The 24,684-nt window shown below is 39.9% G+C and overlaps 1 protein-coding gene across 4 annotated transcripts in view; it reads left to right on the top strand.

Annotated features, from left to right (window-relative positions):
* The window catches only part of fam13a (family with sequence similarity 13 member A), an 81,491-nt gene that overhangs the window by 50,260 nt on the left and 6,547 nt on the right, over positions 1–24,684 (top strand). For all 4 annotated transcript variants that reach the window (XM_037538348.1, XM_017720478.2, XM_017720479.2 and 1 more), the window contains 9 exons: positions 6,848–6,889; positions 7,087–7,266; positions 7,973–8,147; positions 10,802–10,866; positions 11,318–11,354; positions 18,895–19,006; positions 23,305–23,521; positions 24,084–24,225; positions 24,451–24,532. In XM_037538348.1, the coding sequence (XP_037394245.1) occupies positions 6,848–6,889; positions 7,087–7,266; positions 7,973–8,147; positions 10,802–10,866; positions 11,318–11,354; positions 18,895–19,006; positions 23,305–23,521; positions 24,084–24,225; positions 24,451–24,532 (1,052 nt within the window). The remainder of the gene's footprint in view (positions 1–6,847; positions 6,890–7,086; positions 7,267–7,972; positions 8,148–10,801; positions 10,867–11,317; positions 11,355–18,894; positions 19,007–23,304; positions 23,522–24,083; positions 24,226–24,450; positions 24,533–24,684) is intronic.

Consider the following 24,684-nt stretch of genomic DNA (forward strand, 5'->3'; position numbering starts at 1 on the left):
AAGAACAGTACGTAGAGAGCTTCATGGAATGGGATTCCATGGCCAAGCAGCTGCATCCAAGCCTTACATCACCAAGGGCAATGCAAAGCGTTGAATGCAGTGGTGTAAAGCGCTGCCACTGGACTCTAGAGCAGTGAAGATGTGTTCTCTGGAGTGACGAATCATGCTTCTCCGTCTCGCAATCCGATTGACGAGTCTGGGTTTGGCGGTTGCCAGGAGAACGGTACATGTCTGACCGCATTGTGCCAAGTGTAAAGTTTGGTGGAGGGGGGATTATGGTGTGGGGTTGTTTTTCAGGAGTTGGGCTCAGCCCCCTAGTTCCAGTGTAAGGAACATTTAATGCTTCAGCACCAAGAGATTTTGGACAATTTCATGCTCCCAACTTTATGGAAACAGTTTGGGGACGGCCCTTTCCTGTTCCAACATGACTGCACACCAGTGCAATCAAGGTCCATAAAGACATGGGTGAGCGAGTTTGGTGTGGAAGAACTTGACTGGCCTGCACAGAGTCCTGACCTCAACCCGAGAACACCTTTAGTTAGAGCGGATACTGCGAGCCAGGCCTTCTTGTCCAATGTCATTCTCTGACCTCACAAATGCACTTCTGGAAGAATGGTCAAAAATTCCCTTCCCAGAAGAGTTGAAGCTGTTATAGCTGCAAAAGATGGGCCATCATCATATTAAACCCTATGGATTAAGAATGGAATGTCACTGAAGTTCATATGCGTGTGAAGCCAGACGAGCAAATACTTTTAGCAATATAGTGTACATGTTTTTCTTTGAACGGCAATGATATAGGGGCGATACAGGAATGGGGTTGTGTGTTCTTATATATTGTCGCTGTCCAACTAAAAACAAGTATCTCCAAGTACCTCCAGGAGAGGGCAAAAACATTCTTTACTTTCAGTGTAAGTTAATGTGAAAGTTTTTATTCTAAGCAATTTTGGAGCGTTTCTTTTGGTCCAATCATCATGAAATTTCACACAATGTAAAGGACAGCTGCTGATCTCTAATGATGCAGAAAAGTAAAAATGGAAAAAGATGGAGATACGTTTTCAACGATACATTCTTATGCATTCTTATATGTTCTCAAACGTGTGTGTGTGTGTGTATGTGTGTGTGTGTGAATATAATGTATATATCGCTATATATATGTATATATCGCTGCTGTCGGAACAAAACTTTACAGGAGAAGGAAAAAACATACTTTGCTTTTTTATGTAAGTCAGTGGAACCAGAAGGTTTTACAAGTAATTGTGGGCCATTTATTTTGGTCCATTCATCATGAAATGTACATACAATGTAAAGAACAACAAGGACTGGAGATATGAGGTTTTGTTCCAGCAGCAGCAAGATATATCCAGCATCCAGGCTCTAAAAGAGGTCATTCTTGAAGAATGGAAAACGATTGATATTTCAATATGTTGCCAGCTTGTTCTTTCCTTGCCTAGAAGACTTGGTGCTGTCCTTAAACATCATGGATGTCATACAAAATACTAGGGGTGTATTTATTTTTGCATCAACTGATTTGAGTAAAACATGATTTTGTAATCCAAGTTATATTATTAACCTTACTTCCATGGTTAAAGGTCAAACAAATGTTCTGTGAAACTCAGTCTTGTTAAATTTTTGGAAATTGTTCTTGTGTTCAGTGAGATATTGATAAAAATCTTACTTTAGTATACTTACTTACTTTACTATATATACACTGCTCAAAAAAATAGAGGGAACACTCAAATAACACATCCTAGATCTGAATGAAATATTGTCATTGAATACTTTGTTCTGTACAAAGTTCAATGTGCTGACAACAAAATCACACAAAAATCATACATGGAAAATCAAATTTATTAACCAATGGAGGCCTGGATTTGGAGTCACACACAAAATTAAAGTGGAAAAACACACTACAGGCTGATCCAACCTTAAAACAAGTCAAAATGAGGCTCAGTATTGTGTGTGGCCTCCACGTGCCTGTATGACCCCCCTACAATGCCTGGGCATGCTCCTGATGAGGTGGCGGATTGTCTCCTGAGGGATCTCCTCCCAGACCTGGACTAAAGCATCCACCAACTCCTGGACAGTCTGTGGTGCAATGTGGTGTTGGTGGATGGAGCGAGACATGATGTCCCAGATGTGCTCAATTGGATTCAGGTCTGGGGAACGGGCGGGCCAGTCCATAGCTTCACTGCCTTCATCTTGCAGGAACTGCTGACACACTCCAGCCACATGAGGTCTAGCATTGTCCTGCATTAGGAGGAACCCAGGGCCAACCGCACCAGCATATGGTCTCACAAGGGGTCTGAGGATCTCATCTCGGTACCTAATGGCAGTCAGGCTACCTCTGACAAGCACATGGAGGGCTGTGCGGCCCTCCAAAGAAATGCCACCCCACACCAATACTTGACCCACTGCCAAACTGGTCAAGGATGTTGCAGGCAGCAGATCGCTCTCCACGGCATCTCCAGACTCTGTCACATCTGTCACATATGCTCAGTGTGAACCTGCTTTCATCTGTGAAGAGCACAGGGCGCCAGTGGCGAATTTGCCTATCCTGGTGTTCTTTGGCAAATGACAAGCGTCCTGCACGGTGTTGGGCTGTGAGCACAACCCCCATCTGTGGACGTCGGGCCCTCATACCATCCTCATGGAGTCTGTTTCTAACCGTTTTTGCAGACACATGCACATTTGTGACCTGCTGGAGGTCATTTTGCAGGGCTCTGGCAGTGCTCCTCCTGTTCCTCCTTGCACAAAGGCGGCGGTAGCGGTCCTGCTGCTGGGTTGTTGCCCTCCTACGGCCTCCTCCACGTCTCCTGGTGTACTGGCCTGTCTCCTGGTAGCGCCTCCAGCCTCTGGACACTACGCTGACAGACACAGCAAACCTTCTTGCCACAGCTCGCATTGATGTGCCATCCTGGATGAGCTGCACTACCTGAGCCACTTGTGTGGGTTGTAGAGTCCGTCTCATGCTACCACGAGTGTGAAAGCACCACCAACATTCAAAAGTGACCAAAACATCAGCCAGAAAGCAGAAAGGTACTGAGAAGTGGTCTGTGGTCCCCACCTGCAGAACCACTCTTTTATTGAGTGTGTCTTGCTAATTGCCAATAATTTCCACCTCTTGTCTATTCCATTTGCCATTTGCACAACAGCTGTGAAATTGATTGTCAATCAGTGTTGCTTCCTAAGTGGACAGTTTGATTTCACAGAAGTTTGATTTACTTACGAGTTATATTGTGTTGCTTAAGTGTTCCCTTTATTTTTTTGAGCTTATATATATATATATATATATATATATATATATATATATATATATATATATATATATATATATATACACACAAACACACACACACACACACACACATGTATGTATGCATCTATGTATGGGTAGTGGATCATTCTCTGCACTAATGTGGTGGTGAGTTAATGTGTGTTACACTGGTATGAGTAGATCAGACTCATGTCAGACTCATGTCAGACCCACTTCATGTCTCACAGCCAAACATTAAATATCCAGCCAACAGTGCCTCTGCGATGAGCTATCAACAGATGAGCTATCGTCTCTGACATTACATCTACAAAGTCATCCAGGTAGGAATGTCTAGTAGAGTGGGCAGTGAGTGGACACAGTGTTTAAAAACCCTAGGAGAACTGCTGTGTCAGACCCACTTGTACCAGCACAACACACACAAACACACCACCACGTCTGTGTGTCACTGCAGTGCTGATAATGATCCAGAACCCAAATAATACCTGCTCTGTGGTGGTCCTGTGGGGGCCCTGCTCACCAAAGAATGGGGTGAAAGGGGAATACAAGAATTCAGTTATATTGATCCTCTGTCTCATGCCTTGGCCTTACAGGCTTTTAACCCTTTAGGCATAAAGACTTTCTATAACTCTGGAATAAGTATTTCACAAGGGTTACTGTGCTGTTTTTAGCCTGAGACGGAGCAGTGGGTCAGGCTAGGCAGACAGCAGTGTAGCATTACATGGCACAGGACCTCATTGTGACTTGCTATTTATGATCGAGAGACTACTCTGTCCCTGCAATCATTTCATTTGCTGGTTATTTGTTTATCTCACACACTAGCTCAGCACAATTCTTATCATGTTTTCCTCCATAAACCTATCAAACAAGAGCTTTGTTAGATAAGATAGTACGTGCTGTGCCCAGATCTGTGTTCAGGATTGGACAGTGTGTTTATTGAAGTAGGGCTACTTATAATAATCAAATATTATACCACGTGAATCCCAGATGAATGATGCTGTGTGGGCTAAAACACATACTGAACCATTACGCTGTTTTGTTTTCCTTTTGAAATTGTGTAATTCAAGGATAAAAGATGTGGCTGAAAATGTGTCTTCATATCATAAATTATGAATTTATTATACTGTACCTTCCTTTGGTTCATTTCGTTTGGATTTTTTCACACCAGCAAGACATTTTACCATAGATTGATTAGCATTATCCTCACTTTGCACTGTCAGTCCACACATATATGTCACTATTTTCATGAATAAAACACTCATTTGACTTTCCCACACTCATCACTGTCTGATGCTTTGCCCTGTTTTGTCTGTATCCCCACCTGAACTCCTTCAACTCCTTGAGTTCAAGTCAAGGTGTATTTTGACTCTTCACAGTCCAAAGTGTTCTCTATTCATAGCCCGCACATTCCAGACGTTAGATAGCAGACCCTGTGTCTACCCAATCACACTGTGGTTTCTGAGGCCTTGACCACAGTTGCCTCGACTGATATCTCGACACCAACTCATGTAACCAAGACCGACTTTGTTCTATGCTCTTTAGACAACCGGCTGTAGTCACTGGCCTACATCAATTAAAACAACTGATCCTTTTACTGTAGTCTAATGCCACCTGAATGGCATCTTCCTTTTGAGTCATCCTCAGATGCTTTAAGAGACAACAGCCGGCCATAAGCGGGACAACTCCAAGGCAGTGACCCTGAGGGGTACATTGATTTCATAGTACTGTACGGCTGAGGTGATAAGTCTGGAGTCACTGTTTATTTAAGCATGCAAAACAGTGTGACCATTTTAGATAGCGGAGTCATTTTCTGGAATTTGTTAAACTATCTGTCCACAGGCGCTGGTCAGCTCTCATCTAATGGAGTGTAGTTATCGTAACTAATGGCGAGCGGGAATAGTTTAAAAATAGACGAGACATAACAGCTGATAATCTCCCTTGAAGCAAGCACAGGCTGAGTCACTGTGTTCAAGCTGTTTTGTAGAATAAACTCTGTGGATTGTCGTAACCAGTATTACCCCATTTGTTACATAAAAGATAGACATACTTGTAAGACAGAAGTTAATTAGATCACCTCTGTTCTTTGATATGTGGGTAAATTAGCGGAAAAATATTATAAGTTTGTATTATATATAATATAAAATATATATTATATAAAATATTAAATAAGTTTAACATATCTATTTTGACAAAACAAAGCCATTTTTGGTGCAGGTGCATGTACGTATAAAGTTACTTTAATTTGATGCTAACATTCCATAGGTTTATTAATTGTGGGAAGGGAAGAAATTTTTTCATAATGAACAGATCAGTGATTCCATGATTGGGAATGCTGTATGGCATCAAGAATAAACTAAAATGAATACCTAATATTCAAAAAGCAGTGACCAAGACTTCCTGATAAATGAATAAACCATTGTTTCACATTTTGGTGTCTAGTTCATAACATTTTACCCCGCACTGTACAAGATAATATTGAATAGTAATGATTAATATTGATATTAATGTTAGTGCTGCTCTATTTTGTATGAACAAGGTTGCTAATGACTTTCCCTTTATTTTCTTCACTCTTATAATTATTACAAGAGTCAGCTTTGACCTTTGTATAAACACTTCTAATCTTGGCTTGAGAAGAACCTGAGAGAAAAGCAAGACTTCATGGTTTTGAGGCAAAAGTTGGTCATTGTGATAAAAAGCAGCTCTGTTTGGATAAGTTCTGCTTAGTGATTTGGCTGGTCTGGTAGGTGTGCCTTCTTTTGTGAGCTGTTGTAATCTCTCTGATCTGTTGTAATCGCCTGTTTCTGTTCCGTCATCTGTTTGCTGTTCAGTCTCTTTCCCACAAAGCAGTGCTGTGACTATAAACTGATGTGTTTATGGAGAACCACAACTAGCGTCAATGGCCTCTTACTTTTAATTCCAGTCATTTTGAAAGACGTCTGGATGTATTATAATTATAATAATAATAATCATTATTATTATTATACATCATTAAATTGGGTGGATTCAAGTCTAATTGGCTCCATCATCAGTATTTTATATATATATATATGAAATAATATTGTCCTGTCCAATAAGACATTTTAATATATAATTAATAAAATAAAAATAATAATTGATAATATATTGACTTCCATATGTTGTGCATCTCTTAATCTTGACTGTAGACGTCAGAGCTTGTTTACACCTTGTTCCATGTCTGTATCACATATGGACATACTTTGGCTTGACTCTGTATACACTTTTCACTAAAATGCATCCCCAATGTGACCAGATGAGTTCCAGTTATTCTTTTCTTTGTAAAAAGCACATTACGACATTGTTTCTTTCCATTTTATTTCCATTTACTTTTTCAACTTTACATTATGAATCGACAAGCTTGTCTTGTATGCTTCGTGCTTGTCTTATGTGTCCTTTATCTTGTGTTATCTTGTTTATTCTCCCTCCTGTTAGTCAGATGTGGCACATGCATTTTTTGGTGCATTTGCGGAAGCTCAATTAATGGTGGGTAATGTTTTAATGTGACTGTTTCACTTCATAGTACAATGTGTAAAATGTGCTGTGTTCTCTCTCTTCCAGCTCTCAGCTCTCTCCTGGTCAGGGTAGGCCTGACTTAGCACAGTAAGTGATCATACAGTGACTCAACGTGATGTCCTGATAATATATTCACCTTAATTAAATAATTGTTACTGATGATTCACTGTAATAGTCTGAACAGACAAATGAGCTGCAGTGCAGGCCTAACTGTAGCTACAATCATTTTTTTCTGTTTTGAGAATGGAAGGAAGTGATGTCATTCCCTCACTCTCTTTCTGTAGTTATCTGGAGAGGACAATCCGCTCTGCGGTGGAGCAGCATCTCTTTGATGTTCATATGCAGGCAAGTCAAAGTTCATCACAGGACTCTGAGTCAGTTGACCATTCTGCGTCTCCCGTGACGACGGCTCGGCAGAGGAGGCGACAGCAACGAGAGCTAGAGGAGAATCATGAAAAATGCAGGTAAGAGCTCTCCTTTATGAAAGATTAAGACCATCCCCACAGCCGAGCATGACAACCTCCCTTCAATTTCCCTGAGCTTACCATATGCTAGAACTTGGAGTATAAACCTATATATAATGGTCTAATCTAGAGTTTTGCTTTCTTTATCATCACTGTAAACTCATACATTTCTGAGTTTTGATGGGCCTCAAAGCCATGGTAAACTTGAGCAAGTTCCTTATGTGATGTCACTGGTTTCTTTAAAGGTGAACAACTTTTAGTTACAGTGTGATGATGTGACAACTTTGACTAGGACTGAATATACCCTTAGTCTAAGTTTGCAGAGGTTAGTTTGTAGCATGTATTAGCACCTAGCCTGGTATGGTAACCTGCGATCCATCTATGTGACCCTTTCCTCTGTTCCACTTCTCTTTATCACTCCTGTCTCTTTATGGGGTCATCTCAGAGCCTCACTGATCCTGCTGACAAGAGGACAGCGGCAAAAGAGACCAAAAACATGAGATTAGAATTAAAGCAGTTGTGCTCAGTGACACCGGCTCATCTGGGTTGGACGAGAGTTTAGATAAACATTGCTGTCTGCTATAAGTAGCTGGGACATTAGCGTGTCTCACTCGCTCATGCTCTGTTTGATCATTCTTCATATGGAAAAGGCTCTGCTAAATTTATGTTGTGTTTTTTTCTGAAAGCAGATCTGTCTTTTCCTTAGGGATGACATCGATAAGGAGAACATCCCTTCCCGTGGCCTGAGTGGCAGTGTTAACATCAGCACCATCGAGGAGGACGAGAGGAGACTGGACAGTACTCAGGAGGGTACGAGGTCCAGGAAGCCCAAACACAGCCCTACCCTCACTGAGCTGTCCCATAACCAGGACTCACCTACTGTGAGTACTGCTCTCTGTGTCCCCCAGGCTCTCTCTAGCTTTCTCTCTGTTGGTCTTCTTTCTCTGTCTTATTATCAGTTCTAGGGCTGTCAAGATTATATTAGCAATCGAGAAGTCCTTTACAATTCTAACAGTTTTTCTCACTATTGAGCAACCAGAGACCATGAAATGGTCATAACTGAACAATCTTAAACCAGCTTTTCTCTAAGCTTTTAAAAAATTTATTGGAAAAAAGATTAAAAATATATTTTTCCTGTTGGATCTCCATTTTTGTTGTCTTTTATATTTTAACATCATTTGAAAACGCTATCTTCCCTTTATATTGTGCAAAGATTGTATGATGGACAGAAATGGTCAAAAATGATTTGGAATTAGGTAATTGAATTAGAATTATTTTAATATGTAAATGTTCTTGGTGGGCTGATTTACATTATGAAAGAGAACCTGATGGACTTTTGTTTATACATATTTTTTGCTGCATTGTGTCTGTATCATTCGTATATGGAACAAAACCTTGTATCTACACAATAGTGACTTTACAGGAAAAGGAAAATCATTCTTAACTTATATTGTAATCCTACAAATGACCAACTACTCATTGCTGTTTCTTTGAGAAGGTAAAAAGTATTTGTTAATTTTAAAAGTAAATATGACAGTTTTCATTCCAACCAAGTACAATTAAGTGCTTTCCTTAAAAAATACACTTTCTGCTCCAGAACGACTCACACAGTCAGTCTAATTCATTTATTTAGCTAGTTCTTCTACATCTACCCTCTAGTATTGTTCTTAAGAGCAGTGACTCAGTCCTGGTAATTGATGACATAGAAAGAGAGAGATTGTGATTAGAGATGTGATGTGAGGCAGAGAATGATGAGGAAAAAGCAGACCCAGGGCAAACTGCTTTAATTATACCAGCAATCCCACAATCCCTGTCTTGGGCACAAGGTTAACAGTGTGTCACGCTTGCCTGCATAACATTCTGGCTAAATTGCTTGCAGGCTAACAAGGCCTCAATTAGTATGAGCTTTTATCTGAGGCAAGTGGCCGCTGAAGCAAAGAGGTTGACGTATGTTTATCAGCTGGTGGAGTGTGTGTGTGGGTGTGTGTGTGGGTATGGGTGTATGTTGATAGATGTAACTTTAACTGATGAACAAATGAGACCACCGTGTTTAGAGCCATGGTCAGACATGCATCAAAAGGTGTCAGAAATGTCCCAGGGGCAAATATGAGGAGAAAGACCACAGGCCACATTACATGCAAGTGAAAATTGGCAGCATTAGATGTGCCTTGTTGTGGCCACAATATGTGATGTTCAGTTTATAAGTGCTATAGCTAATCAGCTCGGTTGAACAAAAAATGTGCTATGCTTCGCTATTATGCTACAACGTCTGCATTTTATTCATTTTACTGCATTTGTAACCCTCTACAAATACACTTTTTCCTCTGCAATGCTAATCTGTGTTGATGAAGTCCCATTTTCTTTGTTTATGACTATTTGTTTTGGCTTCAGCACGAAAAATATCACTTATTAGTATAGCCCACAATTTCAATATTGGTGAATTATGTCAGTTATTTGTATAATTATTTTGACTTTTTTATTTTGTCCTTTTATCTCTTGACTGAAATATTTATGTGATACAAAATGTAATCTGGAAACTGAAACAATTTGTCTTTGGACGGAAACTGAAGCAACCGCCTTTATGTAAACGTTACCAAAATATAGTGAGGATTGTGTAGTGGGGACTGTCTCAATCTTTTATCTCTATTAGTAAGCAAGAAAAAAAACTTAAGTCACTTGTGTTTATATCATGTCTGTGTTGCTATAAAATACACTGATCTACTATATAAGAGCTCAGACACACTATTGCCTGCTGACAGGGGTTTGGAGACAAATACCATGGTTTCACAGTAATGCTAGGCAGTAAAGTTAGGCTGCTGTTTTTGCATAGGTTATGTAATGTTGCCACAAGACACCGCTGACACACTAATGGTGGTCCCTGATGGATCTATAATGCCAGTCATGACTGAAATATGACCAGTGAGGTGAAAGAGTGCAGTGTGCTCCTTTAGCTGATGCAACAGAGTACCAGATTGCCTTTGCCTGATCTGTTAATGCAAGAAAACCTTTAGCTTCTCTTCTTTTTTCAGGAGGGGTGACGTATAGACAGACAGCACATGATGTTCATGTGTTTCCAATTTATTTTAAACTTGTTTTTCAAATTAATTCTCGCTTAATTCTGTTAGCTGTGCCCCATGTTTGTTCCCAGGGGTTTGTCAGCAGTAAGAAAATAATAAAAAAAAAAGATGTAAAAAGAAGTAATAATAATAATAATTTAATAATCAATAATAAATAACTTTAAACAAGTAAAAAGTCATCTTGAAATAAATTGAATAATATTGTAACATAATGTTAATCTCATAATGGCAAATATTAGATATTTTGACTAGATTTGAGCAGTTTTCACTTGCCAACATGATTTTTGCATTATAAGAAGAAATTTAAAGGATTGTCACTCACTGTATGTAAAGTCAGTGTTCGTGTAACCGACCTGTTATAACTCAGCATCAAAGGAAAGTTAGTACTTACTAGACATCATTTCATTGTTGTAACTGTTTTTTTTTGTTTTGTTTTGTTTGTTTTTCCACAACTTCAGATTTACAGATCACCCAGACCGCACAACAGAAACATGTCAGACAGCATGGAGTCCACAGAGAACAGGTATTAAAACAACGGAGTGACCCATTTTTTTAAAACATGCTTTCTAATACTGGCAAAATCGATTCTTACTGAAACTTAACGTGATTACATTATTAACTAGTTATGTTCTTTAAACTTGCATTGATGGTAAACCATGATTCAACTTTTAACTATTTTTGGTGTAGAGAGAATGCTGTCAGTATACCACCTCGCCTGTTCACAGTGACATGTAAAGGAATGTCATTTGCTCAGTGTAACTAATCACATAAACAGTGAATCTGCTGAGCCTGAAGGACATTTAGAGAGTAGATTATTTGTGGTCTGGGAATGTGTTGAGACCTCCTTTGCAGACTCCTACTATACAACGTGCCAGGGCTTCTGTCATCCTGCCCCTCTAGCTTTCTAGATTTGTGCTCTCCTAAATCAGAATCCAACCTATCAATAAAATGCTGCCATTTCTCATCTGTTCCAGGGAGGATCAGAAGACAAATGACTCACCTCATCTCCAGGTAAGTCTATGCCCTTATATCTGCTTTCTTTTTCTGTTTTCCCCCTTTCTTGTTTGCCCATCCTTCTTTTTCTTCCTCCCTCTTGTTGTTATCTTGCCATGTGTTTGTGGCTTCTACACACGTAGGCAAGTTTGTGATGAAATCACCACTCAAGGTGTTCCTCTGCAATAAGCTTCCACTGGCTCATTGTGTGATGTAGAAGCTCAGACATGAGAGTCTGTTTCTGCAGCCAAGCTTGTTTGTGTTGCTGTGGGCAAACATGTGGACAGGCTGCATATTTAAGTGACGCAACCTTAAATTGGGTGAAGCGTCAGTCAGGCATACAACTGCCGTTTAAGTCATGCAAGTGCAATTTAAAGTGATAGTTTGCAGAAAATCTGAGTTCTACAGTTTTCATTCTTATCCCAAATGTAGTTGATCAGATAAGACAGTTTTGCTTCTTTAGTGGTTTACTGGAGCTGCAAGGCTAAAGTAGTAGACGCACATTATACAAACCTCATGCCTAAATCCTTACACACTTGCCTCAATCAATGTTCTGTTGATAATGGGCCCATATTTTACATTTATCTTCTTTAGGTCCACGTATGACGTTTGTTTGGGTTTATGTAGCAAAACCAGTCGGAATTCATTTTTATATGGGCATTTTCCATCTTCTCTTCCCTTAGAATTAAAAACTGTTTAAAGGCTGTCTGTTTTTACTGCACCTTTAAAGTAACTATATGTAATTGACCTCTGTTCTGACTCTCTATACCATTTTGTGCATCATTCAAAAAATTGTGTAGACTGCAGCACTGCTTATAAATACAGCGAGAGAAGATGGGGCTAAACTGTTGTAGACCAAACGGGCAAAAATATTTAAATGCATTGGTTTTCATCACAAAAACAATGAATTCAAAGCGTTTTTTTTGCAGTTTAGTTTCCATATATGGACTATATGTGGTGGGGAATGACCGATACATTTTGAAAATGATGTATACATACTCTGTCAAACTGAAAAAAAGTGAAGAATGTTCAGGGCCCTTTAAGTAATCTCAAACAGACTCACTCATGTGGTTCTTGAGACTGCATAATGTACAATTATCTAACTAAATAGATGAATGTACAGACATAATTCGGGCTTTAACATGGTTGCTACTACTTTTTTTTTAGCAATGCCACATACATTTATCCATTTTTAGGAGCAGTCGCTTTAAGCTAATTAATTTGGACAAGATGGATGAAGTGGATAAACCTGTAATGCTCACTGTTATCTAGCTTTCACTTACAGTTAGATACATTAGGGATAAATTAGTACTGTTTTGTTAAAGTGTCCCTTTGGCTCTCTGACACAGTCTTTTGGAACTTGCAAAGAAAAAGATCCATCTGAGATGTATGCAAGCATTCCATTGTTGTTAGTGTGGGAACCGCCTGGTGCCGTTGACCCCTCACAGTGGAGTTGGCCAGTCCCATCCAGCCCCATCTGCTTCTAAATGCACTGTCCACTGCTGCTCCTCTGGGGCAAACACTCTGAGCCTAAACACGCAGATGGCCATTGCTGAAGTAGCTGCGGCCCCTTCGTTTCTGTCACCACCCGTATTGGTTCACCCTTAGTGCCCTGCCACCTGGCATGCTCTAACACCAGCCTCCTGATTATGCCAAAGCCCTTCTGCTGTGACACTGTGGCGCAATGGCTGCACCAAGTAGGTTAAAAAACCATGCCACTTATTTCTGGTTAGCGTTGGAATGTTCTCCATCATGGTGCTGATTTGTAGGATTGAATTCATAAAGGAATCTTTCATTATGAAATGGATGAGAAACTGCTTGAATGTTTTTCACTCAAGACTTAATCTCACAATCTATTTGGAAAGCATTTTGCAAGAATGTGTTTCGCAACTGCTCTCTCCCTCCAGACCTTCTTTTTTTGTGAGGCAGAGATTTTGGCAGTTACACCTTCTTTTTTACTAGCAATGTCCTTGAAGTTGATTTAACCCCTTAAACAGGAGTCTTGGTTTTCAGTTATTAATCTTAAGGATTATTATCTGGCAACTGCTGTGAAACTATTATGTGAGTAATGTAGCTATGAGAGTGAAGGACTGCAAGTCTAGACCTGCCTCTATAGGTCCTTACAGTTCAAAAGGTTGTTTCATTTGGTGCCTTCTAGAAAGCTAGAACCTAGAACCTCACCCTTACCTCACAGTATATACACCTATAGACTCATACCAATAACGTATTTACTGTATCAGCATGTTGCTGCATGCCAGACGGTGCACATAGTAACCTGATCATACTGTATGCTCCAGCGGCTAGAACACTCTGTCCTGGCTTTGCATATGTTCACAGTGCATTAGCATGCAGCAGTCCGTTGGGCTGTACTGCCACAGAGGGAAGGTAACACTTGATATCAGAATCTTATCTGAGTCTCATTCTTACGCTGCAAAAAATGATATCTTGGCAAAGGAAAGCTTTAATCTGGTCAATATAGCTAATGCTTCTCGTTGTAAGATGGTATAAGGATTATTTTACCTTTTATTTTACTGTTTAAAGTCATTTCATCTAGTGAAATTGTCTTACTCTATTGGCAGATCATTTTGCTTTTTTCAAGCATTATTTATTGAAACAAGCTAAACCACCTGCGTCTTAAAACAATTTCTTTAGAAAAAACACTTAAAACAACTAAAAATGTTTACAAAGCTCTCATTGTGAGAGACACATCCACTAGAATTGAGATGCAACTTATTGCTGTGTAAAGACATAGACAATTACAAGTAAGGAATTTGGACTGAGAATCTCCAATAAAAGTATTAATGTGTAGAAAGAAACACTTCTTATTTGTTTTTCTTGGATTAACAGTAAATCCATTGTTGTTTTTTATTAGGTTAAATCATCTCTCCACTGTATTTTGGCCTTGGTGGATGAACTGAAAATCCCAGATTAGAATATATTGAGTACGGCCTTATAGGATGGGAACACACATAGACACAGTTGTCTAGCTGTGTGCATTTGTCCACCCTTATCCCCATAAATCCTGTGTTTGTGTATAAGTATGTGTGTATTCATAAGTGTGTGTGTGTGTGTGTGTGTGTGCATGCATATATGAGACCATACAGTTTGAGACTGTAAGCAGTTATTAGACCAGCCCACCTGCGGAGCTGGGCTACTGGTGATTATGTAACTGGAATGGCCTCCATTGCGCTGCAGCAGAAAAGCATGCTGTAACACTCAGCTAAAACAGCGTCACTTCAGCATTGATTCATTCAGCTTTAACCTCGTCTTTACAAGTTGACATGCTTAAAAGTGTTTTCATCTTGTATTAACAACGTCAACGTAAGTGGATTAAGTGATTAATAGTTGTTTACTGTTGATTGCCCTTAATTGTATTACTCTTTGTGGTTGTTTTCTCATAAGGGTATCATGTGAGGGATGCAGATTGGCCTTTTGAATAGCCAAACTCAAGTGTTTCCAATTATTGGCAGCTACAGGCACTGAAGGTTGATGGAAATTAGCCAGAAATGCTTGAGCTCTGAAAGACTTGCATGAAAATGCCTTTTGCATTAATTTCTTGGCATGTGGAGTTAATTCAGATTCACAAGGACTCAAACCTAAATTCAAGATGCTTGAAAGAAAAAAAATAGTTATTGAAATTTACTGATATGTAAAAACACAGGGACTGAATTCACTTCATTTGCAAGTTCTTGTTAAAAAATGCAGGCAATAGAAAATTCAGTTTAAAAAAATCAAGTTAGAAGAAATGTTTTGAAAATTCAGCATTACAAAATTCAAATTTAAAACACTTGAAAACTACTTGAAAATTCAGGTTTAAAAATTTTAGTTATACAAAAATCAGGTCAAAACATTATAGTTAAAAGGAATGCATGTTTAAAACATTCAGGTAATAGAAAATTCTGCACAAAAAGACTGGTGCTTGACCTGTTTTAGGACTCCTAAAACCTGGGGGAGGGGTTTCCCTGTACAGAACATCATGTACCCTTTTCATTTATTCAGTTGACTCTGCAGGACACATCTATCCTCCTGTATTGCCTGATCAAGAATGAATCTGTGAGCCAACAACTGTGTCTGAATTAAGACATTGTAGGGCTTGCATGATTAGATTGGAATCCAAAATCTAAAAGAGCCGTGTTCAGTGACTTTGTTTGGTTTTAGCTGTCTTACATTATGAACTAGAGCACATGTTTTTATGGGACCGTCCTCTTCCTTCGTCATGTTTAGATTACGATCTTAACATGTATGAGTTTTTGGTGGGAAATAAAATATAAAATAAACATGGAAATTGCTTGATTGAGCGGTTTTACTGCTTACAAATGGCTGTTTGTTTATTGGCTGGTTTGATGTGATTTGTGTGATTTGATTGTGTGTGAGCATGTGAGGATGTGTGTATGTGTGTGTGAGAGTCTTAATGAGAACCAAATGTTGTGTAGAAGTAAACAGTGAGAGTAAAGCGCGTGGGAGGTTTCCGTTGCTGAAGCTGGGGTCGGGTCTCCTGTCCACAGCGGCAGCAGCAGCTGGCCTTTGGGCATTACTCACTCTCTATAAAAGAGGATTCACTGGGGCTCTGCTGCAGTCTCTTAGCACTGGGCCCTGAAGAGGAAAATCTGCTCCTAGAGCAGTGATAATGAAAGACTGGACCATTTTCAGTAAATCCCCTGTAACATTTCATTTAATTCACAGCTGCCCTCTATATTTATCTGAAATATTGACTCCTTTCTGTCCACCTCGTTTATCTTGGTTTGCTGGGTTGCTAACTGTTTCTAAAACAAGACTAAGCGTTTGCCTCTGTTCTTCCAGATTTGTGGAACCAGCTCCATCTCAGCATCTCAGTAGCAGATGTCTGGACTTTTTAATACGTCTTAAAGCAGTATCTTTTTATGGAAGCATGTGAATATATTTTTCATATTGTGTAGGGCTGACACAATTACTTGATAAACCTTGAATACCCAATTTATATTAAAAAAAAAATTTAATTTTATCTTCTTCAGTGATTAGTTGGCAGTTTGTATGATGATGGAATCGAATTTAAGAAATCCATCTGCTGTCTCTTAACAAGCCTAATAAACCTGTTACATGCATTTACTGTATTACCTTTTAGATTTTTTTGGGATGTTAATGGAAGATAGCCAGAAATACTCGAACTGTATGGTGTTTGTATGACAGTGGTGTCTACATTTTTTGATGGCATATACAGTTAAATCAGAATCACCAGAACATGAACCTGAAAAAACTTTCAGAAAAAACTTTCACAAGTTGTTGTACTTTTTTATCTGTATTTTATATATGTGACCACACTTAGTCTGAATTTACCCTTTTGAAAAGTAAAAAATCACATAGTACAAAATTCAGGTTTAAGAAATTCAAACAGTAGAAAATTTAAGCAGTAGAACATTAAGGATACAAAATGTTTTTTTGAAAGCTTAAAAATTATATTTTTATTCTTAAAGGGAAACTCCACCAGGTTTTCAAAAATTTTAGATAATTAAAAGGCTAAGATGAAAATAAAGTCATTCAGAGTGGTTTGGTGTGAAATACTCCATTCTGGAGAAGTCAGAGGTGTTCCCAGTGGTGGTGGGAGCCAAACACCCAAATAGAAGAGTTACATGAAAAGTTATTACATGAAATGGTTATGAGTACCTAGCGTAATGTCTGAGACATTATTTCACAGTACTTTTAAAGTTTTGGCCTAAAACTAAATGAAAGTAACAACCCTAGATATTGTTTTGAATACATTGGTTTGCTCATTTTACCTCTTTGTACATTGTCTTGTCTTTGTTTTTGTACATTTATTCCAAAGTGCTTTGAGATCTGGAGTATATTATTATGGCTGTACATTGTGCGAGTGTTGGCCTTGCTCTATTCTTGTGTGGTCGTGAGTTCTTGCACTTTTCCTGCTGGGAAGCCTAAAAGTCTCCCCCTTCACTTGTTTGGGTTGGCAAAATAAATGACAAACCTCACTGTAATTCCAGCAGTGTGGCAATTATAGACCTCAATGGGGCAAGTTTGTTAAAAACTGCTGTGGTCTTCCAACACGGATCTGCCAAATAGCATGTGTTGCCTTAAATAATGTGTTAGTAATAACACTAGAGCATCTAAGCTGCTCTTAAAAATCCGTCAGTATTAGCGTGAGGACTTTGTGTGCTGTAGTATCAGTAATAGCAGTTGTAGTCAGAGCGCTGCTTGGTGCTGATGGTAATGGAGCTCTAACTGGAACTTGTTGTCATCCTTTCAGCAATGCAAAGGGGGCGGGGAGTTATAGGGGGCGTTCCTTTTACTGCAAAGCCCCAATCTGCTCCAAAAATAACCCCAGCCCAGCATCAGAAGTGTGTGTGTGGGTGTTTGCATGCGTGTGCATATGTGTGGGGGAGTGTGTGTTGGAGACACCTTGCAGAGATTTCTCCTTTTGAAAAATGTTGTAAGAGAAAAACATAAAGTTATGTGTTAATACTTTTGGGTTAGGGTTAGGGTTAGCTTGATGTTCATCCCAGTGTCTTCTTTGGTATGAAGAGCAGGTTTTGCCTAAATAATAATTTGACAGTTTTTCCTTTCCAAGCTATTGTTAAAAGCACATATTGGAGTTCCACAGAGTGGTTTAAATAAGTGAAAGATTTGAGTGCTGACATCACAGCAGGAGGATACAGTGTGAAAGCTTTGGCATTATTTGTAAGGTAGCACTGGCAAAAATACTGTCACAGCTATGTACAAACCTGGTTTGTCTTTGGTATAAGTTATTACAAACTGATCAAGAAAATGTTTATTTGTATTAGAAATTTGTATGTTGAAAAGCTGAGTGTCCCCACACTTGTGATGAGCAGTGTACATGCACGTGAGTGAGTGTGCATGAAAACAGCAATGTGTGCAATAAGAAAAGTCCAGCATGCACGGTCTACGTGTGAGCAGCTAAAGGGATTACATGCCTGCCAGAGGAAGAAACATCAAAAGGAGACATGGATGTGTGTAGATGAGGAGAAAGTAAGAGAGAATATCCAAAACGGTAAAACCAGAAGAAAAGCAGAATAAAATTGGCTGCTGCGGCTGTGCGGTGTCGCCTGCAATAACAGAAGTTCCTGTCAGTCTGCCTGCGTGCTCAGCGTGCCCTGCGTGCTCCGGCTGTTCTTTCTTTGCACCCCCTCCCCCACCTTTTCTTTCTACGCCCTTTTCCCTCTCTCCGCCCCTCTCCCTCCCTTCCTCCTTCCCCAGCTACTGAGACAAACAAGTACGGGGAAGCACTGGAGCGACTATGTGTGTGTGTGTGTGTGAGTGTGTGTGTGTGTGTGGTAAGGGGGTGATACACACCCTCACTCCAAAAGGCAGATGGGAGGATATTTTTTCTTTTTCCTTTTTATTTATTTATTTATTTTTTACCCAACACAGCCAATCAAAATACAGGGGTTCGGCGCTCTAGGCTCCACCCACCCCACCTCCCGCACTGCCCTGGGGTAGGCTGGGGCAGGAGGAGGCAGAGCACAACTCAACTTAAGGAGTGCACAGCTCCTGCTGCGCTTTATTCCGTGCTCTATTCAGCACTCATCCCTCGCTCTTTTCCCGCATACAGGCGTCCGCCATGAAGATCCAGGAGGCTCTCAGCAGCCCGGAGCCTTCAGATGGCTGCGAGGACGTCCCACGACTGGACCTGTCCGCTCTAACGGAGGACAGCAACTGGGGAGGTGAGTGACTATCTCTTTTTCTGTTTTGGCTGAATCACAATTTGACTCCCTCCTCCCTATATAGTGCCTTCTAATAATACACTATAATATACAATAGGGAGCCATTTGGTGTCTAGTCCGTCTCTCTCTCTCTCTCTCTCTCTCTCTCTCTCCATGGCTCAGTCGCAAATGACTCCCTCCTCCCTATACAGGGGGCCTGTAGGTCATGAAATAATACCTTCTGCACCCAAACGTTGCAATCTATGTCGAATAGGGAGTCATTTAGAATTTAGCCTCTTTCTCCCCCACTGTTTCTCCTTCCCTTTTTGTCTTCTCTCCCTCTCTCCTTTTCCCTCCCTCAGCACATGGGTGGCAGCTGCAAGCCTGCTGCTCCCACTTTTGTTGTTATCTCATGTTGGTGACGAACAGAACCACAGCCTAAGTTGCTTTAGGTGAAAGATTTTGAGGATTTTATTTGTGTGATACAAAACTATTTTGCCTTAAGATTATTTTCTCTGCGTTGAGTGTTTATGCTTAAATTGTAGATGCAGCAGTTTACTGTAATGTGGTAACTGGTGAAAGCTTGTTGCATTCTGGGTGGGAAAGATTAGAGCTGTGAGCAGCCACTGGTTGCAGCACTGATGGCTGAAGGCTGTGTTTGATGGTGAACTTGCTTCTGATCTGGGGGAAGGAGCCTGCATTAGAGACCCTGTGGGCATTTTAATGAGAGTGCTGTAGTATCATGTGAGGTTCCAGTTGCCTTCTTGTTTTTCCTCCTTCTCAGGTCATTTATTGCTTACGACTGCATATACTGTATATCCATAGGCCATCATTATGTTCTCTGTTGTGTTTCTTGATTTTGTCATTTTATTTCTTAGACGTTGTATTTCACTCATTTTGTTCATGGCGTTTGTGGCATTATTTCATAGGTTTTATTGTTTTATTTTCTACAAGGAATATTTCAGTTATTTTTGGTTTGCAGAATGTATTAATATGTACAGCAGGATATTAAGAATGGTTAGACTTTTAAATAATTTGTGCAGATCAGAAACCTCTACAGATGGCATATTGGTATTGCTGAGTATGGACCAGTCCAATGCTGTAACAAATAAAACCTCAAATGCCTCACGCTCACACTGTATGATATTATTTTTAAGTAGTTTGGGCATAATAGTGTACTTTTAGAAGGGGAATTCCTACTGATATTTGAATTTTGGGTCGATAACCAAGATTTTCTGTGTACATTCTGCTGATGCCACCATAATATTTATAAAATATAGAAATTGGGGCTAAATGCAGGCATATTACCACAGTAGCACAGCGTTGCCTGAACGTTTCGTAAATACAGCAGCAGATATTATTAAATACTTTCAGACCACAGTCTGCCAGTACTAATGTTTCCCAATGCTATTAGATGCTCTTCTTGATTCACACAGCTTTTAAAGCTTAGTAATTTAACATTCTTGAAAACAGCTTGTTTTAAAGCTTAGTCATTTTAAAAGAAAATAGATCACTATCAGAAGATATCAGTATCGGTACAGGAGAGGAGCAAGTGGTACCATGCCATCTCCAGAATGATCTATTGCAGATGCAGAGTCAATATATAGGACAATATTGGGCCTGAAGTTTGTTTAGAGGTGGGCAGCAACAGTGAGCATGCAGCAGCTTCCTGGTTTTATTATCACCGTGGAAACAGACAAACCTAGAGCCGAAATGTGTTCTGATCAATCTCAGTAAGGCAGGCTGTTGCTATGGGACTACAATACCATCTGGATATGTGTACGTGAAAAAACAGTCAGCTTCCTTCCTTGATTCTTGCTGCTTTCCTACGAGACTGCCAGTTACAGGCGTGCAGAAACATGCGGACACACACTCACACACACACATACACACACACACAAATGCCTTCTCCACCGTAACAGTGGTAATGCAAATCTAGTCGAAATAATGTGAACATTCAACCGTCTCTCTCTCCTTCTTCAGCCTGGCAGAGACAGAGCCACTATCTCCCAACCCAACGTCTCCCAGAGCTGACCCAACTGGGAGGGTTGCCAGGTTGAGTCACATTTACCCTTTAACTTAATAGAGCTGCTAATTCCTGGCTCAAGGGCTGGCAGCCTTAGCTACATGCTATATCTGTTTTATGAGCTTTTTACCAGACCACAGAATGCATGGGGTATAGGCGGATTTCTAAAGTTACCTTTTCTAAAGGTACACTCTGAGAAATTATGATAAGAAACTGCAGTGCTCTATTGCCAGGGGTGTGCAGAGATTGCTTGAATGTTTGGTGTGACGTATTTCTACCCTGCAGCGGAGGTGATGTATGGTTGTGTCTCCAGATTGAGATGTGCGTGTGGAAGTGGTACAGGCTGAACGTCTGTGCATCAATTTACATGAATATTAACTCTTAATAGTCACAGTTATCACCAGTGGTCACAAAGGACAGTGATCACATAGTTTAAAGGATGGTGTAATTTTTTAAATAATTATTTCTCACTCATAGCTCAGAGAACTGGAGAAATTTTGTAGAACATGAAGATTCAAAACTTTCGTACTACCTTTGTGTTTGTAAGTAGAAGATATTGTGATTTGAATTGATTGGTTGATTGAATTTGAAATGTTTCTGAACTGTGAAACTCAGCAGAGGAGTTTTGCTCTGTTTTAAAATAGTATAATAGGTTCATGACCAGGGATCAAGTGCAGGGATAGAGTGTATATGTATACCATGGGCCTGATTCTCACTCATTAGCTTTGAAGTCCAGCATTAGGGGGAAAATGGGAACAACAGAAGCTTTCTTTCACTCTGAAGGCAAGGGACCCCTGGAGAGAGGCTGTACAGACAGCAGATGAGACATGAGCTTTTTAAAGTGGACGGGTGGAGTGGGAAGGGGGGTGAAACCTTTGTCCCAGTGTGGCCAGTGCCAAAGCTGTTTGCAGTGACCCACTGCAATGGGATAAACAATCAGATATATTTCTATTAGTCATCCATTACATCTCTTTCATGCCGAATCAGTATAGTTTCCTCTTTTTCGATATTCTCGCCTCACACTGCCCATTTCCTTCTAGAGGGAAGGCAAAAAGTCAGTACTTATTTGACTCATCTTTTCTCTTCTGTTCATTTTCTTTGCTATTTTCTCACTGATTCTCATTTCGTTTGTTTGTCCTCTTGTCTTTGTTTCTATTAGATTCACCCTTCTTTAGCAGCCCTTTCCTTGATTTCAAAAGTGTTTTCCAGCAGAGTTATTATGAGGGTAAGTGTATTAGAGGCCTACTTTAGAGATAAACCTGCCCGAGCCAAACCCATCCCTCTGCAGTGGCCTTTCCATGCTGCCTGGCAACCACACAGACGTCTAACATCTAACAAGGCAGAATGATGTATACTTCATTTAAGTTGACAATGGCACAGAGCTGTTAGTGAACTTTATGGGTTTCTTAAGTAAAGGCTATCTTATAACACATGTTGGGGTATATTAATCTGTAACACAACAATGGGTCCCAAACAAAAAGCAGTGATTTAGTGCTTCATCTTAATTGTTAGTGCTCAGTGCAAAACCATTAGCAGTGACAGGTCATGCATAGACAAAAAATGCCCTAAAACCTGTAGGATAGTTCAAAATCTCACTTAATCTCACACCCCTTATCGCCTGTCCACTCCCTTTGACTGTGATGCTAAGCCTGACACACGTGGGCATTTGTTTATTTATCCATGCTTTGAAATGACCTTGCATCCTTGCTGCAGTCTTGGCAATGCAGCAAGTTGTTTCTTGGCAACTGCTCTGCAGTGTATAAAAAAACAACTTGGAGTATTTTGTTCTCATACATTTTGCTTTTACTGTCTTTCAGGAATCGCATGCTTGAGTTAACTGATATTATTCAGTCATTATTAACCCTGAGCCTAAAATTAGAAGTTTTCACCTTGGAAAAACTAGGTTGAAAGCTAATAATTAAAAAGTTTAAATATTAAACCACATATTTTTGTTTGGTGGCTGTCCAGACATTTGCAGTCCCAAAAAGCCTTTACTACCTGTTTAACCATGAATGCGTGGCAGGTTCCAAAGGTCATATATCTCAGCATGAGTCTGTGTGTGTTTTGTGTCTGCTAGGTCAATTTAGTGGACATCAGTCAATACTCAACCTTTTGAACCCAAGAGCTGCTCAGACTCTCTTTCTCTTATCCTTCTGTTGCTGACCATTTTTTGAGATGCAGTAATCGCAACTTTATATTAAACAATGTCTTTTTTCCTTGACCACCTATATATATCTGAGAGATACCAATGTTTCAATATGTGTATGTGTTTTGTTTTTATTGCTGTTAACAGAACCAGTGCCCGCCTACTCGTCATGGCAAAGGGAGAGCATGGACCGTGAGGAGGCCCGTCTCTCACCACACGCTGGGGGCAGACTGATTCGACAGCTGCTGGAGGCAGATTCAGATCCCATGCTGTCCCCGCGCTTCTACGCCTATGGCAACTCTCAGCAGTACCTGGAGGACACAGAGGTGCCCCCCTCACCGCCCAACGCACACTCTTTCATCAGGTGAGACAATGAGAAAAGGCCTGGCTCTGATCTCATTACACCAGAAAACTACAGAGGCCCCAAAACTGTCTTCATGAAATAACTTTTAAACTGCAGGCTTATTAATGAATTATTAATCTTAAAGCTTACTGATCAATGACTACTATGAAATGAATACTCAAGCTATGTAGTTACCATAGTTAGGGTCTACATACATTGTTAATGTTTTGTTAATTATTAAATACAGACATTTTAATTGTTCCACTTTGTTGCTCTTCGAAATTCTCTGTTGTTGTACAACCTAAAACTAACCAATTTAAGAGTTTCTTGGTTGAAATGCTAACAGTCTGGCAGTAGGAGCACTAATAATAGATTATTCCTATCCATCATTGTGAGCTAAAACTGTATCCAGCAACAGCGATCATTCTGGCATAGTTTATTTCATGGTATTTTGTTGAAAGGTTTTTTAGAATATGTCTATCTAACACACAAGTAATCTGATGATCAGTATGTTGATGCTGTTGAGGTTGAGTGGCTGTGAGGATTTAAGTGTAATGGTTTAATTATTGTCTGTTTTGCTCAGCCGGCGGCGGAGTTCTTCACTGGGCTCGTGCGATGATGAACGTGAGGAGCTCACCTCAGCACAGCTCTCAAAAAAGATCCACAACCTCAAGAAGAAGATCCGCAAGTACGAGGAGAAGTTTGAGGAAGATCGGAAATACAGGGTGAGTGGGATGCAGTAGAACATATTACAAATAAAACAAAATAAAACAGTTCCTTAAGACAACATGAAATACCTGTCAAAAGATTTTTAGAAAGATATAATAATGTGATAAGCTTGAGGGAAAATCAAAATGGATGCCATAACTGGCCCTTCAAAATGGCCCCTGGTGAGTTTATTTCCTGCTCTCTGCACCAACAATAATGAGCGCTGTGTTTACTCTCTCCAGCCCTCACACAGTGACAAAGCTGCCAACCCCGAGGTCCTGAGGTGGATGAATGAACTGGCCAAACTTCGCAAAGACCTCAAAGGTATGCCTGAAACGTCTAAAGCACCAAGAAGGAAGGAAAAAAGTGATTAGCATGATTAGCGTCTTGTAAGTCATGCTAATCCAACACTCATGACGTTTTTGTTTAACAAACGAGAAAAAAAGGAATATGCATGCAAACACAAACGCCTTTCA

Source organism: Pygocentrus nattereri, chromosome 5 (genome assembly GCF_015220715.1).
Source record: "Pygocentrus nattereri isolate fPygNat1 chromosome 5, fPygNat1.pri, whole genome shotgun sequence".
Taxonomy (NCBI): Eukaryota; Metazoa; Chordata; class Actinopteri; order Characiformes; family Serrasalmidae; genus Pygocentrus; species Pygocentrus nattereri.